Here is a 23,510-nt window from a genome sequence, read left to right as displayed (position 1 = left end):
GAATCACTTCTACTCTTGTCTGATACTACCTCTTAGGTTTGCTTTATTTAAAAGTGAATTCTTAACATTTAAGACAATTTTACTGTGCAACTATACGATATTACATTTCCTTTTCTTAAATGCATACTTATTTCAGACCTTATAATGAATAAAAAAATTCCCTGTCTTGCCAATGGGTTTCAGCCCCGGGGCAAGTTTGCTATAGATTCAATGTGACCAAAGAAATTGACAGCAAAACGTTCTTGGGGTGAAAGGGTTATACCCAACTTTATTTCCAGGTGGGAGGTCAGTCACTTAAATCCCGTTCACTCAGAGTGAGTCTGCACACAGCAAGCCCATCTCTGCCTCTGGGCCTCTGTCCTTGGCGCTGCCACCACTCCAGCCTCTGCTCCGCTCTCCTGCAGCCTTGCAGCCCTGCCACCATGTCACGTGCAGAGCACTGGGCGGAGCTCTTTATACAGAATCAACAGCCATGTATTGCCCAAAGGTGTGCAGTGAGCTAGTCAACCAGGGCCAGGTGAGAATTCTGGCCACAGGAACTCTCATTTTATCCACATTCCCCTAGAAGAAGTATTTCAGTTTTGAAGACTGTAGGTAAACAACCTTACTTTATGCTGAGATCCAAGGTTGTGAGTGACTGAAATGGAGAGGAGGTTAAAGCCTTTGGAACTCAAAAGATTGAGCAATCAAGAGGCTCAATAAGTTAATAGATGTTGATAACTTAATAAAGAAACATAGTGATGCCATTAAGGATGATATATAAGAATGAGGTAGAGAGCAAAACAATGATCAAATGCCAGAGTCCACTGGGAAGTTAAGTGGATGAAAGGGTGGTAGGAGACAGCATGGAAGAGATAGAATCTTTTAAGATATATTGAGCCTACCAGGGAAACCTTTCACCTGCTGTATGAGTTTGGGAGATTATCCTTCCTGCACAATGGAAATTTCATCACCTCTCCTGCCATTACTCCCTTCCCAAGTAGCCAGTCACGTGTTTGAAAACAATGCTGAGGTTCCCAGAGAGAGTATAGAAAGCAGTTCATTCTAGTCCTAAATTAGCATAAATTGAAGAAAAACTTGTGGGAAAAAACTCTGGAGGATGTCCAAGCTCACAATGATACCAAGGGCTCTTGATACCCATATGATGTGATGTTCTTTGTGTGGCCATCAGTTAAGATCACTAAAATAGAAGCAGAGGGACATGTTATTATATAGATGCACAGGATTACCCTTTTGTGGTCCCTCATAAGAAAAAAATACCTAAAAAATAAAGGAAAAAGCCCATGTGTTTGGTAAGTTGAAAATTAATAGTAGTCCTGATTAAACACCTTACATATATTATCTCTACTTCTCCCATGAAAGAGCAAAGTTAAGAACAAATGAAAGCAAGTAAATCCCCAATGTTAAGTGAATTATGCAAATTATGTAATTTATAGCTGTGGATCTGGAACACTAAACCATAGCTATAGGATTCAAAACCCCAAGCTCTTCCTACCACATTACACCATTCAACAGCCAAGGTGATCTTGCTGAATCATAACTTTCACAAACCCTTAATTTGTTTTCCTTTTTATTTTTAATTTAAAAAGGCACAAAACTTAATTTTTCCACTATGAGTATTCACCTCTCTCTTCTTACCCACTATGTTTGAAAGATCTCTCCCTGAAAAAAATTCTAGTATGATTTTTTTCAGACATTAATTCAAGTGTACTCCCATTACCTGCCTGTCCTTAATCGCATCTTCTCCACCCACCAATTTGAAAATTATATTTGGAGTTTAGTTTCTACAAATGTTGTGCCAGAAATAATTTTTGTTTTTCAAAGGGGATATTTCTTTCCTTAAAATTTATTTCATCAAATGATCTATTGCTATACAGATCTAGCTGGTCTGTATAAGACAATTTCTAGCAATTTATATCACTTTTATATTCTGTGGAGATAAGTATTATATAGGCCAACTTGGATATCATGTTAAATAGAAGGTGTGCATCAGTGGTTTGGATTTCTGACAAGTAGCCAGATGATAGTAATTGTGCTGGTTTGGGGACCAGGACCACGTTTTTGGATTCTTTGGTATAGACTTGTTACAGTCTTGTTGTAGTTTTATCTAATCTACTGGGAGAGTCTGTATATGTTTCCAAATATGTATTTAATTACAGTGAGAGAAATAATATGAATATGAGAATCCTTAGCATTAATTATACCTGCTGATAAGCTTTTTGATAATAGTCATCACCCAGTCAGCCTCAGGATCCAAACAAACTATTTTCCCATCTTTCAATGTGACACTGAAAAGAAAAGAGTGGTTTGGTTAAATAATAATGATAGTTAATTTAATAATACTTTAAATTTATTCATTCAAAGTTCTACAACATGAAATTCCTATGCTTAAGATGAACACATGGATTCTCAAACTACATTAATCATATTATTAGAATTTGAGTTTTAGTTATATCAGTGTAAATAATGAAATTTTTCACCAACTAATGAATAATATTTTTTCGTACAGTCTTTTGAGATATCAACTAATCATCAAACATTTATTGGACTTATGATACATAATGGGTAGTGATAGACTCTGGAAAATCTACATGAGGGTAATATATTCCAAGCTGCCAACCATTTACTATATATTGTTTATCATTATACCTCTGCCAATTTTGTTAGCTTTAAGGAACTCATTAAAGCTTTATTTATTACTGGGAGAGAAAGTGAGCATAAATTGCTAATTTAAAATAATTCTGTAGTTTTCAACTATACTACACAGAAGAGCAAAAGCTTCACCCCTTTTAAATTGTTTGCATGAGGACCAGATCATAATGAAAATGTTAATAATGTAATTAATAACTCCCTAGTAAATTACCAATACGAGAATAGCGGCAAAATATTGTACATAATAGCAAAAAGTTGGAAGTATTCCTTTTGAACTCAGAAACCAAACAAGGGTGCCTGCTATCAGTTAGAGCCATCTCAACAAAGCCAGAAAGATAAAATGCATAAGGTTTCCAAAGGAGGAGAGTAAATTGCCATTATTCCCAGATGATGTGATTACCCCCAAGAATGATTGATAAAATCATTACAAAATTTTGTCAAAACACCAGTAACAGCCAGAATGTGAAATTTATAAAGCTATTCTTTACAATAGCCTCAAAAAATATAAAGTGACTAGAAGTAAGTTTTTATAGTAAAAAAGATATGGAATGCCTTTAGAGAAAATTATAGAAACTTGTTTGAAAACATTGAAGATTTCAATAAATTGGGAGCTATTCTACATTTTTTAAGTGTAAAACTCAGAGTCATGAAGATGTCAATAATTCACAGGTTAATCAAAAATTCAAGGAAGTTCCACTCAAAATTATAATTTAATTAGTGACAATTTGCAGGCTGCTCCTAAGATTTATATGGAAGCAAAAGTCTAAGAAAAGAAAAGCTAGTCTGAAGAAGACAGGAGAATTTTCCTTTCCTGACGTCAAGAATTACTATAAAATGTTAATAATGAAGGTGTTGTACAAATATAGACAATTTCATTAATGGGACAGAACAGAGATATAACAACCATACCTACACAATGAGATAAACTCAGTTTATGGCAGAAGCTGTGCTGTAGATCAGTGGCAAAAAGATGAGATTATAAATAGTGCTGGAACAATTGATGAACCATATAGAAAAATGAAAGTGGATAAATCCTTTCTATTATATCCAAAAATCAATTCCAGGTTGCTTAGTCTTAAATACAAAGGAAAAAACTATAAATATTTTGGAAGACAATATGGAAAAAATATTTTTATGAACTCTGTGAAGGGAAGTTTTTTTGAAATAAGACATTGTAAGTGCTGACCAGAAAAAAGGATATTCTCAACTCAAGAATATTAAAAAATATAAACTTTTGTTAATTGAAAAGATACCATAGAAAGAATGCACATATGAGCCAAAAATTGGAAAATGAGCTTTGCTATCCATAAATTTCACAAGGGATTAATATCAGGAATATGTAAAAACACCTGTGGGTCAATAGGGACGAGATAGTATCCAAATAGGAAAAGCAGCAAAGAAGTGGATAGGAATTTCACAAAAAAGGGGAATACAGATTCTCACAAACATAAGAAAAAATATTCAGCCTCATTAGTAATAGAGAACTGAAAATTAAAAGATACCATTACATACCCATCAGATTAAAAGCACCAGCCATTGGCCAGTATGTGAAGCAACAGATGATTTTATGTAAGGAGTGTCAGCTGATGCAATACCTTTGTAATACAGTGTGGCATACCTGGTAAGGTTAAAAATGTGCAGCCCCTAGACCCCTAAATACAGTCCATAACAAAAACAAAATAAATAATAATTGTTTTAGGTTTCATATGTAGGTGGTAAAACCAATTTCAAAAAGCAAGAAAAAACAGCTAAAAACTAGCAGTTATTTTATAGAGGTGGGTGAGTGCATGATTGGGTTGTTTGCTAGGATTGCTCTAACAGTGTATCACAGAGCATGTGGCTTAAACAACAGAAATTTACTATCTCATAGGTAAGGAAGCTGCAAGTCCAGGATCAAGGTGTTGGCAGATTGGGTTTATTTTGAGACCTCTCCCCTTGGCTTGCTATGTCCTTTCAGGGTCCTATCTGTCCATGTTCATGGATTCCTGTTGTCCCTCTTCTAAGTTCACTCGTCATACTGGAATAAGACCCAGACTTATGACCTCATTTAAACTTAATTACCTCTTTAAAGGCTCCATCTCCAAATAGTCACATTCCAAGGTCTTGGGGGTTAGGACTGCAACATAAAAATTTAGAGAGGACACAGTTCGGGTCCTGACAGGATTTTCACATATGCAGGCTTCTGGTGTACTAATTATGTTCTAGATTCTGGCCTGGGTAGCAAGTAAGTGGATTTTTATTTTATTACTGATCTTTAAACTGTATCTATATTTATTATATATTCATCTGAAGCATGTTAGGTAGAATATTAAGAAGGCCCAATAAGTTTCCCTCCCAAATCTCCAGGAGTGTGGACATGATGAAATATTGCTATAATTAAGGTTTCTACCGAGTTGACAATTTTAACCCAAAGGGAATTTATTTAGATGGGCCCAGTGTATTGCATGGGCCCTGCAAGCAGCTATCTCTGACTGGCAGCAAAGGAGGAAGTCAGAGAGATTTGAAATGAGAGATCAATTCAACAAGGGAAAGATTCTTAGTTGCTGATATGGAAGCTGTTGTGTGGAAGGACCTGAGAATCCCCTGAGTTGACAGTGACCCTGAGCCCACAGCCAGCAAGAATATGGATATCTCAGTCCTGCAACTGCAAGGAACTGAGTTCACCAACAACATAATCTTGGAAGAGGATTCCTTCCCAGAACCTCTAGGTGAGACCTTCAGCCCATCTGACACCTTGATCTTGGCCTTACAAAGCCCTGAAGCAGAGAACCCAGTTAAGTGACCTGGACGGATAATTTACAGGACTGTGAGATGATAAATGGGTTTATTTTAAGCCACTAAATGGTGATAATATGTTACTTAGCAATGAACAATTAAAACAGTATATATGAAATAGTTTACAATGTAAAAAGTTTCAATAAAATACAGAAATGCACCCCAGAACTTCGAAACTCTATATCTATAGGCTGATCCTTCAGAAAATTTGTCAAGTCAGCTTCTAGAGCCTAGGCTATATTAAGCTTATTGTGTTGTCCAGATGTGTAATAGAAATCTCTAGGCAACCAAGAATTATCCATGTAGACTTACTGGGAACCATGTGTCTTGTACAGATTCATTCACTTCAAAGTTCACTCAGAAGAATTCATACCCTATGCTCCCATTTGAGAGTTTTTGTTTTTGTTTTTGTTTTTGTTTTTAGAGAGGGTATAAGACAGCATAAATACTGGGCAACTATCTTCCCTCACTGAGCAGGAATAACGAATGCCCAGAGCCCTGGTTTTCTGTACTCTTATCTAACATATGCTGTAAGCAAATGTTAGCACTGAAAAGCCCAGTAGCAGAGGCTTCCATTTTCCCCACATCTTGTACTTACATGACTTCTTTTCTGCTGCAGTAAGCACCTTCAGGTATTAACTGGACATTTGTAATGAATTTGGGAGAAATAAACTCAGAATATGTCTGGATACACTGACATCGCAGCTCTTGGCCCTCACAGGGATCAGCTGTGTGAGAAAAGGAGAGCAAAACCCTGATGAGGAGCAGACAGTCATGAAGCTTGATTCTTTACCTGGAATTTGAAATCAAAGCATCAGGACACTCAGTTCACAAAGTAAGTACTGATAAAAATATTTAGGGAGATAATCACACAAATCTAATCACCTGCTATAATTACGACCCATGAACATCTGAGCATATACTGACTGTGTTTGAGAACTGGGTAAGTACACTAGACCTGTAGTCACTGCTTAACCATGTGTGTTGTCAGTAAGATAACTTGTTGAATAGTAAAATCAACTTGATCTCCTGCTATGAAAAGTTATCAACATAAGGATTTTATGTGAATTCTGTCAACTGAAGGTGCCAATTTCTGTCTATCAAAGTTAAAATAAACACTCTAAACTTACTTTCAGGAATCCTCCTATTATCTCAAACAAACAAACAACAGCAACAAAAACCCAGACCTTTAGAGTCAAGAATTTCTAGGAAGTTTACAGATTTCTAAAATTTAACTTAACAAGACATTCTTTGACATTTCACTGTCTAAATATATGTTCTGCTTAGGTTTTAATTTAGTGTTTCCACATTTTGCTTAATGCCACATACAATCTCATTATACATGGACTCTCCTCTGAATTTTTCCAATACCTATAAAGAGAATAAAAATCAGAGTGGCTTACCAAAGATGTCCAGGACAAAGACCACCAGCAGGAGGAATGTGCGAGGGCTCCCAGCAGGCATGTCTGCTCGATCTTGATCCTTGCCTTAATGGTCTAATCAGCACTGTCAGCCCCTTTTATGAGCGCTCTGTAATCCCGAGAATTCTTGGTGGTTCTTGCTTTCTTTCCTTGGAAGAATGAGAAGAGCGGCTTATCAAGGGGCATGTTTGCCAGAAGCCAATAAGGAAGCTGGGTTTGTTTTTCAAGCTTTATTTTAATTGGGGAGTTTGGGGTAGGATGAGATGAATCTGTTGAATAGAGAAATGAATCTATTATTTCCTGGGGGTGAAACTGCGTAATTGTGAAGGGTTCAGTGCCAGCTGCAATTATTAGTGTCATAAGAATATGCAACGCCAGGTGCAGGATGGAGTCACAAGAATGTTTATACATCTTTTCAAAGGTAATGTTTGTACAAAGTAGGGAATTCAGTTGCTTTCCTCAGCAAGTGTTTACTTTTGGCTTTGGTGTCTATTTGCATAATCCCATTCAAAATCATAATAGAGTCTGCCAAGCTCTGACGACATTTGCAACACAGGTAATAACCTGCAAAGAAACTGAGGAGGACTATGATCACCCTTGTCCTGTCAGGGAAGAGCAAACTACAACTTGTGGTTTCAAGGCAGCGGTTTCAATGGGCTTGAAGCTGAATTGACTAACAGTGAACTATGAGCTTCAGCTGTTTCCCTTAAGCAATTTTGTAAGTGACCTTAATTATCTTATACTGACCACATTTTTTGTTTGCTTGTTATTAACAAATCAAACACTGAAGCATTTGCATTAGTGTCCTAGGGCTGCTGTAACAAAGTGTCACAGACTAAGAGGCCTGAACGAAAGAAAGGTTTTTGGTTCACAGTTCTGGAGGCTGCAAGTCCAAGACCAAGGTGCTGGCAGAGTGGACTTTCTTAGGGCTGTGAGGGGAAGAGCTGCTCCAGGCCACTCTACTCGGTTTGCAGATAGCCGTCTTCATCTTCCTACGGTCTTCTCCTTGTGAGCACGTCTGTCTCCAAATTTCTGCTTTTTATAAGGATACCGGTCATATTGAATTAGGGCCCATCTAATGACCTCCATTTAATTTGTTACCCCTGTAAAGACCCTAACTCCAAATGAGGTACTAAGGGTTTGGACTTTAACCTATGGATTTGGGGCAAGGGGTAAAGTAGGAGATGTGCTTTGCTTTCCTTCTGGTGACAGCATTCAATGCCCAACAGCATTTAACTGAAGATCAGCAATTACTGAAGGGCTGATACAGTTGGAAGGTAAATGTAGCCTAGATAATAAGAAAGTCTTTTCTTTTGCCAATTCTCATTGAATGTCTTTTACCTTTGCTGGACACTGGGTGTTTAAATAATAAACACTGATTTTCTGCTCTTGAGAAGTTCACAGCTTGTGTAGAAAGGCATATAAACAGATTAAGCTAGAAAGCGATCTGTATTATATTGGATATATACCTGAAGCACGTTGGAAACAGAGGAGGGAGGATTTGGGGGTGGGAGGGAAGACTTCACAGGGAGGTAACTTTGGAGTTGTTAGCGATGAAAGGAGGCTCACCATAATAAAAGGCTGACAAATATTCCAGACAGAAATGCACCAAGAGGCGCAGCGTTATGAAGGGTTGCTCTAGTCTGAGTGTTTGCGTCCCCCCAAAATTCATTTGTTGGAATCCTAACCTTCAGTGTGGTAATGTTAGGAGGTGGGGTCTTTTTGGAGGTGGCTAGGTCGTGTGGGTAGAGCCCTCATAAGTGCAGTTAATGCCCTTATAAAAGAGACCCCACGGAGCTCCCTACTTCTTTTGCCATGTGAGGATACAGCTAATTTGTGACTCTGAAAAGGGCCATCACGCCACCATTCTGGCACCCTGATCTCAGATTTCCAGCTTCCAGAACTATGAGAGATAAATTTATGTTGTTTGTAAGTCATCCAGTTCATGGTATTTTGTTATAGCAGTCTAGACAGACTAGAACAAGACTCTCAGCACGTTATTTCAAAAAAGTTATTTCAATCTCATAATGAGATAAGTTTTAATAACTTGACAACAATCAACTGACTGATCAGATCTTGGCTTTTATACAAACCAAAAAGCTGCAGATTAAGTTAGAAACACTATTCAGATACAATTTGTCTCATTTTCCATCTATACCAATGAAATGCTTTGTTATCAACATGTCCAGATATTATGATAATAATAAGGAAAGGTACAAAGATAAGATAACCAAATATTGAAAGACTCAAAATAATTTAGTTTTGTAAAACTTCAGACAGGCTTACATCATGATAGTTGTTAAAGAGATGGTGAGCAAAGATCCAGAGATCTTCCTTATCAAATATGGGTCTCTAATTCTAGACCTACTAACATTTGTGCTAGATACGGAACAGAATTAATTTACAGTTAGATCTAGATTATTTTAAATGTCCATATTGTCAAACTTTAAAGGTTTTATAGGTAACCTTTTTTGTTAATTGAATTTTCATACAAACCTGAAACCTATACAACCATACAAGTCACCAAACAAATCCCATATTTAATTTGTTATGTATCATTCTTCAAAATATCTATTTACACCGAACACAATGTAATATAGTAATCATTTATTGAGTTCTGCTTTGCACTTCCATAACTCTATGAGCTTTTTGTATATGATCTTAAAATGTTGCAGGAGATGTTCCTGTCTTGTAGATGAGGAAAGTGAATATCCCAGAAAAGTTAAATAATTGTGAAAGATTAAAAATAGTCACAAATTCTTAGCAACTCCTCACTTCAAGAGGTGGAATCTATTTCCCAAACCCCTTACTTCCGTGCTGATAATATGTCTTGCTTTGGCCAGTAGGATGTGGTAAAGTGATGTGTGTATTCCAGGTCCAAAATGCAGGAAGCCTCGGAGCTTCCACTCCTGCCCTCTCAGGTTGCCAGAAGGAAAGCAGAGCACGTCTTCTAGAGACACAATGCCCACCCACCAGCCAACACCAACCACGAGACATGTGAGGGTGGCAGTCCTGCTCAAGGCACCAGATGACTGCAGCCCATGAGTGACCCCAGGAGAGACCATCAGAAGAACCAGCCAGCTGAGCACAGCCCAGCTATTGTATCGCCTAGCCCAAACTGACAACCTGTGAGGTCATGAACCAGAACAAAATGGTGGTGGCTGTACATTTTGGAAAGGCAATGGATAACTGAGAGGGTAATTTAGTAGGTCACACAAAGAGGTTGAACCCATTTTTTACTTCAAACTGTTTGGCCACAGTATTTATCATATTTCCTTTAGATGATCCTACCATGAATGGACTATCAGTAATTAATTAGTACCCTGAGACTGCAAGTTTTAAAATTTCTATAAATTTTAGAACCAAGATTCAAGCTAATAATTCTCTTTGGCAATTATGAGAATTATCTAGTTAATAAAAATAGTCCAGTACTAAATATCAGAAAGCTATGTGTCTGTCCATTTTTAAATAAAACAATTCTATGACATTTGGTAATTCCTTAGTGGTCTCCAAGTGCCCATATTCCCACCTATAAAATGAGAGAACTGATTTTTTGTGTGGTCTCTCAGGTTTTGAAAAAATTTCCTGCCTGGCTGCTAAAAGATAAGCTCCTGGTTTTAATATTTGACTTGTTTATTCCTCTCTTAACTATGCGGTTTCCTCATGGAACTGTTGAAAACAAAAAGAGCAATTGCGACTGTCTCTTGCTTTAAAAAGAAGCTATTTATCACATTTAATTTGGAGAACAAATGTCAATAGAAGAACCATCCTCCTCACGGGTGAAGCTAAGGCCCTGGGTATGGGTTTGGTAGACTCTCTCCCCCAGCCCACAGACACACAAACACATTTTAGGGTGTTATGGATCTAGCTTCCAGGTTTTGACTTCAAGTTCAGCCAAGGAAGAGATATCAGAGGCTGATGCCCTGCTCTTTCGAGGATTATAATTCTATAATGTAAATTCAGCAACTCCAATTTCTTGATTTGAGTTGTTTTCATAATATCTTCAGAATAAGAAAGCAAACACTCACAATAGCCTCTTGGGAAATAAAAGGCTCAGGGGTATGTACAGGTGGCCAGTGTGGTGAGGTTATACCACTCTCCTGCTAATTTTTCCCTGCTAAACTTCACATTTTCCTCCCTCCTGATTGTCTGGTATTATACTCCTCAACAGTACTGCATGAGCCCTAGCCCTGAGATCTAATTTCTGGTGATCTAAGTCACCAATTTTTGGCTTCCCCAAAAGCAGTTTCTGATATGAAGACTTGTGGACAGTAGTTTATCTTGGAGGTGATCGTAGAAAGAACAGGTTAGGGAGCAGGGAAATGTGCAGTACAGAAGAGAAAAAGCTAATAAAGTATATGTAATAAATGAGATATCACTGTAGGTAACGAGGACTTAATCTTGCTGTGGAGCCTCTTAGAAACATTGTAAAATGTTCCTCAGAATTATCCCACCAAGACTTCCATTTTTAGCCATGTAGGAGTAAAAGAAAACAATCCTAACCTCTTGCTGTAAATAACTAGAAAACTTAACAAAGTATATGAAACAACTGTTTTTAGATATTGGACAATAGGCAGCCAAACACTAGGGTCCCTGAGGAAAGGACACAAGCAAGGCCAGGTCTATGATCACCCCAGTTTTTTTTCTGTAGCAATTCTATGCAGAGGAGAGCATAGTGGTCTTGCTGAGTTGAGGAGACTTAGATTTGAATTCAGAGAAACTGAGGTGACCAGCAGTTATGGAATAGAGTTGCAGAAACGAGAGCTCTGAGCAGGAATATAGAATTCTAGAAATCTGCATCAGGGTCCCATTAGATCAATACTGAGTCATAAATGAACAGGGTGGAACTTTGTAAGGTCATGCAGAGGGTGGCCAGAGATGTGTCAGCAGAGCAATCCTCACCTCATATGGGATGGGGAGATATTTGAGGTCTGTCTTTTTAGAGAGGAGCCAACTTGCTATCCTCAGGGTATTCAGTAGACCCAGAAGGGATTTGACTTAGCAGCACAAGTAAACAAGCATTAGAGCAAAGAACTATGTCTAGACCACCCTAACAAAGCTTAAAAACAAGCCACAAAGAGATCAAGCTGATGCTCCCGTAACATAACTGCCAGAACAGAGACCAAGACTCCAAAGGAAGGAAGCAAAATCTTGACATTCAACAACATAAGATTCAAAATTTCCTGCAACCAAACAAAAATTACTATACACACCAAGAAACAGAAAAGCATGACCCATAACCAGGCAGGGGGGTGGGCAGAATATCAGTCAATAGAAATAGACACAGAAATGACAGAATGGTAGAATTTGTAGACAAAGATTTAAAAACAGCTGTTATAAATATGTCCAAGGGTTTAAGAGAAAATGTGAACATAATGGAAAAGTGGAAAGCATATATATATAATGTAACTTCTAGAACTATCCAACCAAGGAACTGGAAAATCGAATACTACTCTACTAACTCTTGCCTCTCTCTCAGTGAGGGCTGCCCCTGAGAGTGTTAAATCACAGGCCATCCTGTTGCCTCATCCTGCTACTCCCCTATTGGAGAAAGCCCTCATGAAGAGAATCAGAAGGACAGGGGAGCCTGAGCTGGGAAGCTCTCAGCACATAATGGATGTTGCCCATTGCAACCATGGAACTCACTGGTCAGCAGAGGGAACATGGAACGGGACATCAACAGTAAAGGTTGGCACGCTCTGTCCCTTATCATCTCTGTGGGTAGTCAGAAAAAAGAGAACCAGTATCATCTGTTATTCTGGATTGACCCCATTATGCTATTGCAGGTCTACCTTTGCCCAATGTCTCTCCAGTTTCTTCTGGAAGTCCTGAAAAGACATCTCAGTACAACTCACAAAGAAGGACTCATAGGAACAGAAGAGCGTCAGCCCTATTTCCTCCTTTCTGGCTCTGCCTCCTTTGGTCGCATTGCTTAGGAAACTGCAGTCACTGTTGCCATCACTGTTTCCTGTTGATGACCTCTCAAAATTGTGATGTGTCATATAATATTCTTTTCCTGCTTCCTTCACCCCATGACCTCCAGCTCATACCCCATTTCCTGCCCTACTCTCAACAAGAGATTGCCTTGTACTTGCAAAGTCTCAAAGCAATTTGGTGTGGAAACTATACTGCATATCCGCTTGATCCAGGACTGACATGGACACTGTGTCCATGGAGTTGGCCTGAGGACCAATGACAGATTTCTGGAGCCATCGGTAACATTGAACCCCTGAAACAACTTTAGAAAGTGTATTCTGTTGTTATCTTCATTCTATATAGAAGGGGAAATGAGGTTGGGTGAAGTCAGGGAACTTTCCCAAGATTACACAGTCAACAAGTGATAGAACCAGTTTACTCCAAAGTCTATGATTATTTGAAACCTATGTTTTTAAACACCATATAAATAGAAACTAGGGAGTGAATGCTAGTATTTGTGGAACTTCTAGAATGGTTTGCATTTATTTACTTCTATACAGTTCTCAAATTTTCTTCTCTCTCATTTATACCTACTTAATAACATTGGAGTCATGCTGAGATTATTATTAACTTTTTTAAGTTTGAGAAAAAGCTTATGGAATTTGTTTCTTACTACTTGGAACCCTTATTTACTCAGGTACATGGGACAAGCCAGAACTTGATCTCAAATAGTCAAACTGCTAGCCCTGTCTTTTGCCTCTGCTGAAGCCTTTCACCTATGGCCCAGGATTCTGGGAATGAGTCCTGAGTCAGAAATAAAGCACATACCCCACACATCCATCAACCACCTTCCTTTCCAGGTTTACAGTGTTGTTACTTTTAGATTATAAGGCTTTTTTCCTCCCTCGACATACCAGCTTTGTTTCTGTCTCGGAAATGGGTGCTCTTGTCATGCAGGGACAGGGTTGAATGACAACTTCCAGAAGCCTTTCTCAAGCTGAACAATCTTCCAGGCCCCACAGAAATTGCTTTAGGAAAGATGGGAACTAGTGCACTCAAATCTTAAAATCATACTGTTTGAAAACTTGGTATAAAGGATTATGATAATATTAAACTCTGGGGTAGTTACTTATAAATGTAAGTTAGAAAATTGAATCCAAATATCCATTAGATCTGTTTATAAGTGAAATACTTGTCACTTTTTCTGCTTCTACTCATGATGTAAATTTTTGTTTTGAAGTAGAAATCCACTTTATCACCATTTCACTTCCAGCTTCATTAAACTGTCAATAATTGTTTGAAAAACCATTTAGCAAAAGCAGTGAAGTGAGGGTCCTTGTAAGAATATATTTGAGGAGATAAATTTGAGTAGTAAGGTGAAAAATAAGCTCCTTCTAAAAAAACGCTAATAGATATCAGTGGCTCTTATGCTGAGGGAGGAGAGGGCAGACAGCCTAGAGTTTGCAAAAGTATATTCATGGGTAGGTGAGAGCCAAGGAGAGTGGCAGCTATTACCAGTTGGAAATTAAGCATAATTTATAGTTTAATTTATCTGTGTAGCAAATTAAATGCCTGGTGTCCCGTCCAGCGGGACCTAGTTATTTGTGGAGACGAAGGGGATCTGACCTGGAAGAAAATGGGGGCGAGAGAAGAGCGAAGGCAAGACAGTATTCTGATCAAGCCTTCAAATTTTATTGTAAGACGGGGGTAGATATACACCAGTGTTCAGGGGCAGAGTGGGCCATAGGATACTTGTAAGCAGGGGATTGGCTGCATAGCAGGGATGGCGCAGCGAGTTACATTCTGATTGGTATATGATAATGGGGAAGGAGGGGGAGAAGAGTATCTCTTGGCGCGCGCGGGCTTTCTTGTTGGCGCGCGCGGGCTCGCAGCTAATCTCCAGGAAGTGAAGCAGGAACCTCATGAACTGTGGTCGTCTTGTTGTTTCAGTGGCCATCTTGTTGCCTTTGTGTGGCTCCCAACATCTCCTCCCTTTCTATTTATTTCAGAAAGGTGGGCCTTAATCGAGTGAGGGAATAGAGGCCTGGCTCCTCCAGTAAGGTAACATCTTGCGAATGTCTACCTATATGCTCTCGGTATCTTTTAGGGAGGAGAGGCAGAGCTGAAAGCCAAATTGCTAGCTGATATTAAGGCTTTATGTACATATGGATACCAACCTCTATGCAAACCAGGCATATTCTCAGGGAGGACCAGAGAGGTTCTAGGAAGAACCCTCCCTTGCGGTACTTTGTCTCGCACTCATCTCGATGCCCATACCCTCACAGTTAGGGGTATGCTTGGTTCTGGCCGACCAGCATATGGGCCACATTAATCACGGTGCCAGAATCGATGATACCAGGGTTGAGGCGCTTGTAAAGTTGAAAACTGGAGGCCGGGAGCATTGGTTGGTTCGGTGTCGGATCTTTCATCACAGGCTGTAAGTCTGTGATAATGAACAGCAACTGCTGGCTTGACGAGCTGGTCAACCTGCTCTCGAATAAAGGCTGTTAGTTTTCTTAAAGCCCAAGGGCCAAAAGACACTAAAAGGAGGAGTCCTGCTAAGGGTCCAAGGATGGTGGGGATCAGAGTTGTGAGCCATGGGGACTTAGTGAACCAGGACTCAAAGGGACTTTGGCTAGCTTCTCGCTCTCTCTTTCTCTGGTCTAGCCTTTCTCTAAGCTTTGACATTGAATCTCTTATTATTCCGGAGTGGTCTGCATAAAAACAGCATTCTTCTCTTAAAGCTGCACACAGTCCTCCATCTTTTAGGAGCAGTAGATCTAGCCCCCGTCTATTCTGCAAGACGACCTCAGAAAGGGAAGTCAGAGATTCTTCAAGTTTGGTAATAGATTGTTCTATGGTTTTTAGATCGTCGTCAATGGCGGTTCTCAGCCCTTCATAGTTTTGGTTCCCCTGGATGATGGCAGCTGTCCCTGTTCCTACTCCTGCTGCAATTCCTACTCCCACTAATGTGGCTAGGGTCAACGAGACTAATTCTCTCTTGTACCTATTTTTAGGGTCGAACTTAGTGACAAATGAGGGATCATCATGATATATAAGTCTCGGCACTAGTTGAACCATAACACAGAAATCATGGGAGAAATTGAAAACAGAGGTGGAAACACACGGTGTTAGTCCAGTGTTACAAGCCCACCATCCTTGACGGGGAGGGACTAGATATCTGTTTTCACCTGAGGAAACTATGGGTATGGTGTGATTACACAGACTCTTATGGGTTGAGGGAATTGTTCCTAAACATGTAGCTTTTCCAGTTACCTCAGTCAGGGTTAACTTCTGCATGCCCCAGCCACAGGCTTCGTGGCTGGTCGTATTGTTAAAATTGCCCAACAATCCTAGTCCTTCATAGTAAGGAGGTGAAGAGGAAAAGCATAGCTAACAGGATTTGGTAGTATTTGGGTTGGTGGTATTTAGAACTCGGAAAGCTCCTTCAAGGAGGTTGAGAAGGCGCTGTCCGGTGCTAGGAAGGAAGGTGGGTCTGTTAAGAGTGGAGGCGAAGGAAGGGGTGGCAGCGTCTGCAGGTGGGGCTAGGGTTGGCGCGGGTGGGGCTGGGAGACGCGGCTGGTCTCGCAAGACAGTGTTGGGTCCTACTGGGACAGCCGGAAGAGGCTCTACTCTAAGCTTGAGTATAAACAAGACTCCATCGTCATAACGTTCTTTGTACAGTCTTAGTCCCCATGTGGCCCCCGTTGTCCAAATAGTACTCCGTTTCCCAGGATTGGTGAATTCGATACGCAACGGGTGACACCATGTATTGCACGTGCCATCGTTGCCCCAATTTGGGTTCCCTTGGTTCTTTGTTTTTGGGTGGGTGTAATTAGCAGTGACTTTAATAAGGTCCCATGAGGAGGAGGGCCGCCAGTAGGTGTCACCTGAGGTCTCACAACCCCAGCTTGCACAGAAAAAGTCCGCTCTTCCTCCACACTTATAGTTAAGGGCTTGGCTGCGATGGTAGCCAGGGCAGACGTAGAAAGTGAGGGTCTTTAACCTGCTCCTCCTGCCGAGCTCTCCGCATCCTCCCCAAGGGTCTAATCCTAGTCTCCCAGGGGGTGACGGGGAGGAGGGGGGTTTTTGGAAGTCTGTGTGCCCTTCCAAATCCCAATTGGCTGGAGCACCTATTGCTAATTTGCACAGGTCGGGGTACAGGTCTGGCCACCAGGAATAGGGGTGTGCTATTTTTGACACACTCCAAACTACGTTCCCTGTCCCACTGATCACCTCCCAGGTCAAGTTGTGAGACTGCTGTGGGCTGGAACATCTGCCTGGGGGAAGGGAGCACAGTACCAGTACAATGGCACACAGTTCGAAGGCGATCATCTTAGGGGCGTTCTGCTGATCTTAAGCCGGAGAGGGTTCTTGGTGGATCGGGCTCTCCACGCGGGATGATCGTCAGTTGTTTCGGTTGGGACAACAGGTTTCACATGAGATGCGTGGATCTACTTCCTGCCTTCTGAAATTAAACAGAAAGGGAAGGCTTCTCAGGGGTTAACATGCCCTGGACTAGAGTTATTGTTTTTGCTTTTATTTGTGTCTAGAAGTTTAATGAGCCTATCTGGGAGCCATCGGGCATTTTGTGCCTTAGCATCATATATACAAGCATGTCCTTTCCCCCATATGAGCACAGGGTCAGGCCCGTGCCATGTGTTGGTCATCGGATCTCTCCACATAGCCTGTGCATAATTATCTGCCGTGGAGGGATGCCAAAGGCGATCAGCAGCGGTTTTACCCGCGGAGTCATAAGTAAGGAAATTAAGAACAAACAATGCATGATTTAGGAGTGTCTTTGCATTACCTGTTTTCGGATAGAGTACTTCTCCCCCCGACTGAAGTTTGAATAACATGTTTTTAAGGGTTAAGTGGGCTCTTTCAACAATGCCTTGGCCTTGGGGATTATAGGGGATTCCTGTTATGTGCTTAATACTTAACTGCGCACAGAACTGTTTAAAGCTAGAGCTGGTGTATCCAGGCCCATTGTCAGTTTTTAAGATTTTAGGTGGTGGTAGATATGCCAGGCATGAGAGAACATGGGTAATAACATTTTTAGTTGCCTCTCCCGTTTGCAAGGATGCACATAGGAAACCACTACATGTGTCAATAGACACATGGATATATTTTAATTTACCAAAGGGAGGGTAATGAGTGACATCCATTTGCCATATCTCTCCTGGAACCAACCCCCGGGGGTTGATTCCATTATGAGGCTCTGGGAGGAGAGTTAGACATCCTTGACATTGCCGAACTATTTGGCGGGCCTGTTCTCGGGTGATTGAAAATTTGAGTCTAAGAGTATGAGCATTGAGATGATGTAGTTCATGGGCCCGTTGGGCTGCAGCCAAGGGTGAGTCTGACGTGACAGAGGCTACTAATTGAGTCGCCAGATCAACTCTGTCATTGCCTTTGGCAAGCGGCCCTGGAAGGCCAGTGTGAGCGCGTATGTGCCCGATGAAAAAAGGGGCATCGCGGTTTAGAATTAATTTTTGCAATTTTGCGAATAGGGGGGAAGCATTTGTAGAAGGACGTATATAAGGCACTGTCTCTAATAGGGGAACAGAGGTTGCTACATAGGCACTGTCAGTGTAAAGGTTAAAGGGGGCATCTATTAAAAGCTCAAAAACTTTGATTATTGCAGTTAGTTCAACAAGTTGTGCAGAAGAGAGGTCTGTCTGTATTCGAGTAACTTGCCCATTAATACTGAAAGCGGCTATACCGGAGGAGGACCCATCAGAGAACACTATCACGGCCCCAGCAATTGGCGTGGTTTTAGTCCTTTTGGGAAAGACAACCGGGGTCTTTTGAAGGAACTGGACTAATCTGTCTGCAGGGTAATGATTATCTATTGTCCCATGGAAGGAGGTGCAGCTAATTGCCCAATCATCATCATGTTGAATAAGCCATTGTAATTGAGATGTATTGTATGGGAGGGTTATAACTTCAGGGTCTCTCCCAAACAACTTGAGAGCTGCCTCTCGGCCTAAACGTAAAAGGGCAGCAACTAATTGAGGATAGGTAGCTAAGACTCTAGGGGGGGAGGCTGGCAAATGAACCCAAAATAGTGGATGGTTTTGCCAAAGGACTCCTGTAGGGGAGAAGGGGGTAGGGAAAATGAGCAGCCACAAACTTAGATGTGGAGAGAAGTAGCTAATGGTCTGTTCAGAAATAGCCTGCTCTACAATGGTTAATGCCCTTTGTGCTTCTGATGAAAGCGAGCGGGGGGAGGAAGGATCAGGGTCTCCACGTAGGACATCAAACAAGGGCTTTAACTCTCCGGTGGTCAGCTTTAAATAAGGCCTGAGCCAGTTGATGTCTCCTAGCAGACGCTGAAAATCATTAAGAGTGTTTAAGGAGCTTCTCTTTAACTGAATTTTTTGAGTGAGGATTTTATTAGAAAATAATTCAAAGCCTAAAAATAGTTGGGGGGGGTGGACCTGGACTTTTTCTGGGGAAATTTGTAGTCCTCGATCTCGGAGGGCAGTGACTAGCTGTTGACTGGCCGCATAGAGCTGTTGCTGGTCAGGACCGGCAAGAAGAATATCATCCATATAATGGATAATATACAAAGTGGGGAAGAGCAACCTAAAGGGGTCTATAGTCTGGGCTACAAACTTTTGGCAAAGAGTAGGGCTGTTGGCCATTCCTTGTGGGAGAACTCTCCACTGAAACCGGGGAGAAGGCCCTACACAATTGGTAATGGGTATACTAAAGGCAAAACGTTTGCAATCATCAGGATGCAAAGGTATGGAGAAAAAACAGTCTTTTAGATCAATTACTAATTTGACATACCCTTTAGGGATGGCTATTGGAGAGGGAATTCCCGGTTGTAATGCGCCCATAGAGACCATAGTCTTATTAACCGCCCTGAGGTCTTGTAGGAGCCTCCACTTGCCTGATTTCTTTTGGATTACAAAGATTGGGGTGTTCCAAGGGGATGTAGAAGGTTCAATATGTCCAGCAGCCAGCTGTTCCTGCACTAACTCTATGGCTGCATTTAATTTTGTAGTGGTAAGGGGCCATTGATCGATCCAGACAGGAACATCACTTTTCCAAGTAATCTTGTCTGCCTGGAGTGCAGGAGGAGCAACGGCCCTTACGAAAAATGTTTTTCAAACCCTAAACCTGAGCGGTCTATCTTAGGCGTGGCCAGTATCGGGTTGGGATCTCCCTGTTTTAGTTTGCCCAACCCCTGACCAGGGAGGTAACCCTGTGAAAGCATCTGCTGTGTTACAACTTCATTAGGGCTACACATGATGACCTTCATTTGAGAGAGGATATCTCTTCCCCAAAGATTTACCGGCAACCCAGGAACTACGAAGGGTTGAATGAATCCGGTATTTCCTTCTTCATCTTCCCAGTTTAATAACTGTGAGCTCTGTAAGGTGTTTCTTGACTGCCCAATTCCTTGTAGATGGGTCAAGGAAGCGTGTAAGGGCCAGCTGGAGGGCCATGAAGCCTGAGATATGACCGTAGAGTCGGCCCCCGAATCTAAAATTCCTTCAAATACTTTTCCTTGGATCTTAAGTTTAAGAGTGGGGCGTTCTTTAGTAATAGCTTGGATCCAATATAAGTCTGAAGAACCTGGGGTAGAGGAGCCTCGCTGCTTATGAATAGCAGGGTGAGATGTACTTAAAGGGAGGGGGAGCGCCTGCGCAAGACGCTGACCTTTCATAATGCTGACAGGGCACTGGGGGGCACTAGCAAGAATTTTTATTTCTCCAGTATAGTCATTGTCAACTAAGGAAGTGTGGACAATAAGGCCGTTTATTGTGGTGGAAGCTCGCCCTAAAATTAGAAAATAAGTATCTTTGGGAGGTGGGCCATAAATTCCTGTGGAAATAATTGTAATTCCCTCCTCAGGCGTTAATATTGTTGAGGAGGAGGCACAGAGGTCAAGTCCTGCACTCCCGGGTGTGGCCCGATAGAGGGTGGGAGTGCTACAGCTAGGCTGTTCCCCGAGGCCGGCTGAAATGGAATTGGCTGGGGGGCCCGGGGCTGGCCCCTCAGCCCGTTTCCCTGAAAAGGGGGGGTGAAAGGATTTGTGGTACTGTAAAAAGGATTTGTTGGATTGTTACGGCACTCTTTGGCCCAGTGCCGCCCCTTATGGCAGCGAGGGCAAATACCGGGGACTGACCCAACTCTAGGAGGAGGAGCTGTGGTAGGGCATTGGCGAGCGAAATGGCCTGGCTGTCCACATTTAAAGCAGTTACGCATAGGCGGTGCGCCCCTGGGGAAGGAAGGAGGATAAGAAGCCGGGGGAGTTTGAACAGCGGCACCTACAGCTAAAAGGGCTTGGACTTTGGATGTAAAAGGATCGACATCTCTACACATTCTCAGCATTTCATCAAGAGTTTTGTCTCGAGTCTTACCGCGGAGGACGGCTCGACATGCCGAATTGGCGTTTTCATAGGCTAGCTGTTTTACAATCTTATCATTGGCAGCCGCGGAACCAAGGGTCCTTTCGGCGGCCTCTAACAGTCTGCTAACAAATTCGCTATAGTCTTCTTGCGAGCTTTGAGTGATCTTAGTTAGAGGAGTGTTAGCAGTCCCGGACGCAGGGAGTGATATCCAAGCGCCCAAAGCGGCATCTTTCACTTGAGATAAAAGACCAAGGGGAAGGCGCTGCTGCCTGGTTTCAGAGATATATCTGCCCTGTCCCGTAAGCTTATCAAAAGTCCAGGACGCTGTTGGGGAATGAGGGTCTTTTACATTGGCAGCAGCGATGGTCTGACAGCGGTCAGCAAAATCTGCCTTCCAAGTTAAAAACTGACCACGGGTAAGCACAGCCTGGACTATACGCAGCCATTCACCTGGGAGTAAATGTCCTCCTCGAGACAGCGAATCAAGAACAGAAAGGGTAAAAGGGGCATTGGGGCCATAAGCTTTAACGGCCGCGTTCAGCTCTTTTAAGCTTTTGAAATGGATTTTGTGAAATTCTCTAGGGCCATCAGCAGGCTCGGCCGGCTCTGGCTCAGCCTGCTCCTCTCCCTCACTTTCTATTTCCTGAGCAGCAGGGGCGTCTTCGCCGTCGCTTTCAAGATCGCCCTCCTCCGGGCTATGTGTTGTGGAGGTGGGGCCAGAGCGGGCGGAGGCCCGGGTAAGAACAGGAAAGAGCAGTTTTTTAGGTTGTTTTTTAGGTTCTGTGGCTGTAAGCGGTTTCTTAGAGAGGCCCCTTTGCGAATATAATGCGGGACGAACTGGTTGGGAGACAACTAATTTTTGGAGATGGCAAGTTATTCTTTGTTCTACTATCTGTGCTATTAGGTCTTCAGTGCTGGTAGGGGGGCTAACAGGACCGGGAGCCGGAGGGGGTAGCGGAGGGGCCGACGGGGGCAAAAAGGCCGGGGCGCAAACATTGGGAGGCTGAATAGAGGGAGTGTAAGAGGCTCTTTTCAAAACTGGGGGTGTGTAAGAAGGGGGGTTAAGCGACGGGGCGGCAAGGGGCCAATCTGGGTTGTGATACTTGGCCGCTTCGTCTTCTAGTTCAGCTGCGTCTCCCGGATCTAAAGGCTCGCCATTTTGGCTCTTAGTCACGACTGGAAAAACCTTTTGTGTATCGACAAAGTCCGAATCTCGAGGGAGGGGCGGATAAATGCGACATTTGGGAGGGGTATCATGGAGGGCACTGAGCAAAGATGGTGTCGGACTAGGGGAGGGGGACTTAGCTGATTTTGGGGCAGGGGGATCACTCGAAAGGGACGATTTTGAGGCCGCCCGAGATAGGGGGCGGAGGCAATATTCTGCTACTGACAAGAGTTGACGTTTATCAGGGTCAGTATTTTCAACAATATCTCTGATAAGACCCCAATAGGAAAATACTGAAACAGGAACAGAGTCAGGGCCGTTTTTGATAAGGTAATCATTTAAATCTCTACCTACTTTCTGCCATTTTTTAGGATGAATTTCGGGGCCATTAATGATAAACCACGGACAGACTTCATCAACAAAAATAAAAAACTTTACCAAGTCTTTCTTTTTAACTCGAACTCCTCTCTCCCTAAGTGAACTTTTTAGGTCTCTTATGAAGACCGCTTCTTTACTTAATTTAGTTCCCATTTTCTTGTAAGGCGGCCGGTACTCACCAGGGACGACGGCTTCCGTGAGCGGCGAAAGGCGTCTCCTATTATTTCATTAGTAAGGGGTCTGCAGACGATCTCTTTCTCGGGGGTCCGCCTGCGAAAGATCCGCACTTCGAGCCCCACGTTGGGCGCCACTTGTCCCGTCCAGCGGGACCTAGTTATTTGTGGAGACGAAGGGGATCTGACCTGGAAGAAAATGGGGGCGAGAGAAGAGCGAAGGCAAGACAGTATTCTGATCAAGCCTTCAAATTTTATTGTAAGACGGGGGTAGATATACACCAGTGTTCAGGGGCAGAGTGGGCCATAGGATACTTGTAAGCAGGGGATTGGCTGCATAGCAGGGATGGCGCAGCGAGTTACATTCTGATTGGTATATGATAATGGGGAAGGAGGGGGAGAAGAGTATCTCTTGGCGCGCGCGGGCTTTCTTGTTGGCGCGCGCGGGCTCGCAGCTAATCTCCAGGAAGTGAAGCAGGAACCTCATGAACTGTGGTCGTCTTGTTGTTTCAGTGGCCATCTTGTTGCCTTTGTGTGGCTCCCAACAGCCTGGAAGGAAAAAGAGTTGAGAAATGTTGATGTAAATAATCAAATTACTTTTTCCCATATAATGGCCCTTTTACTTCCCCATATAATGAAACAAACATTGTGACAAACACTG

At 42.2% G+C, this 23,510-nt stretch overlaps 1 protein-coding gene across 1 annotated transcript; it reads right to left on the bottom strand.

Annotated features, from left to right (window-relative positions):
• Nucleotides 1-315: 315 nt before the first annotated feature.
• LOC118933337 (C-X-C motif chemokine 15-like) lies at nucleotides 316-7,105 on the bottom strand. The gene is made up of 3 exons (XM_057502312.1): nucleotides 6,831-7,105; nucleotides 6,026-6,155; nucleotides 316-2,288 (listed from the first exon to the last, which is right to left on the bottom strand). Exons 1-3 carry the CDS (start codon nucleotides 6,889-6,891, stop codon nucleotides 2,195-2,197), a joined length of 285 nt encoding a protein of 94 aa, XP_057358295.1. The 5' UTR covers nucleotides 6,892-7,105; the 3' UTR covers nucleotides 316-2,194.
• Between the last annotated feature and the right edge of the window lie 16,405 nt (nucleotides 7,106-23,510).

This window comes from Manis pentadactyla, chromosome 5 (genome assembly GCF_030020395.1).
Source record: "Manis pentadactyla isolate mManPen7 chromosome 5, mManPen7.hap1, whole genome shotgun sequence".
In the NCBI taxonomy this organism is placed as follows: Eukaryota; Metazoa; Chordata; class Mammalia; order Pholidota; family Manidae; genus Manis; species Manis pentadactyla.
Note: the sequence above shows the minus strand (reverse complement) of the source record. Positions and strands in the feature narration are given on the sequence as shown.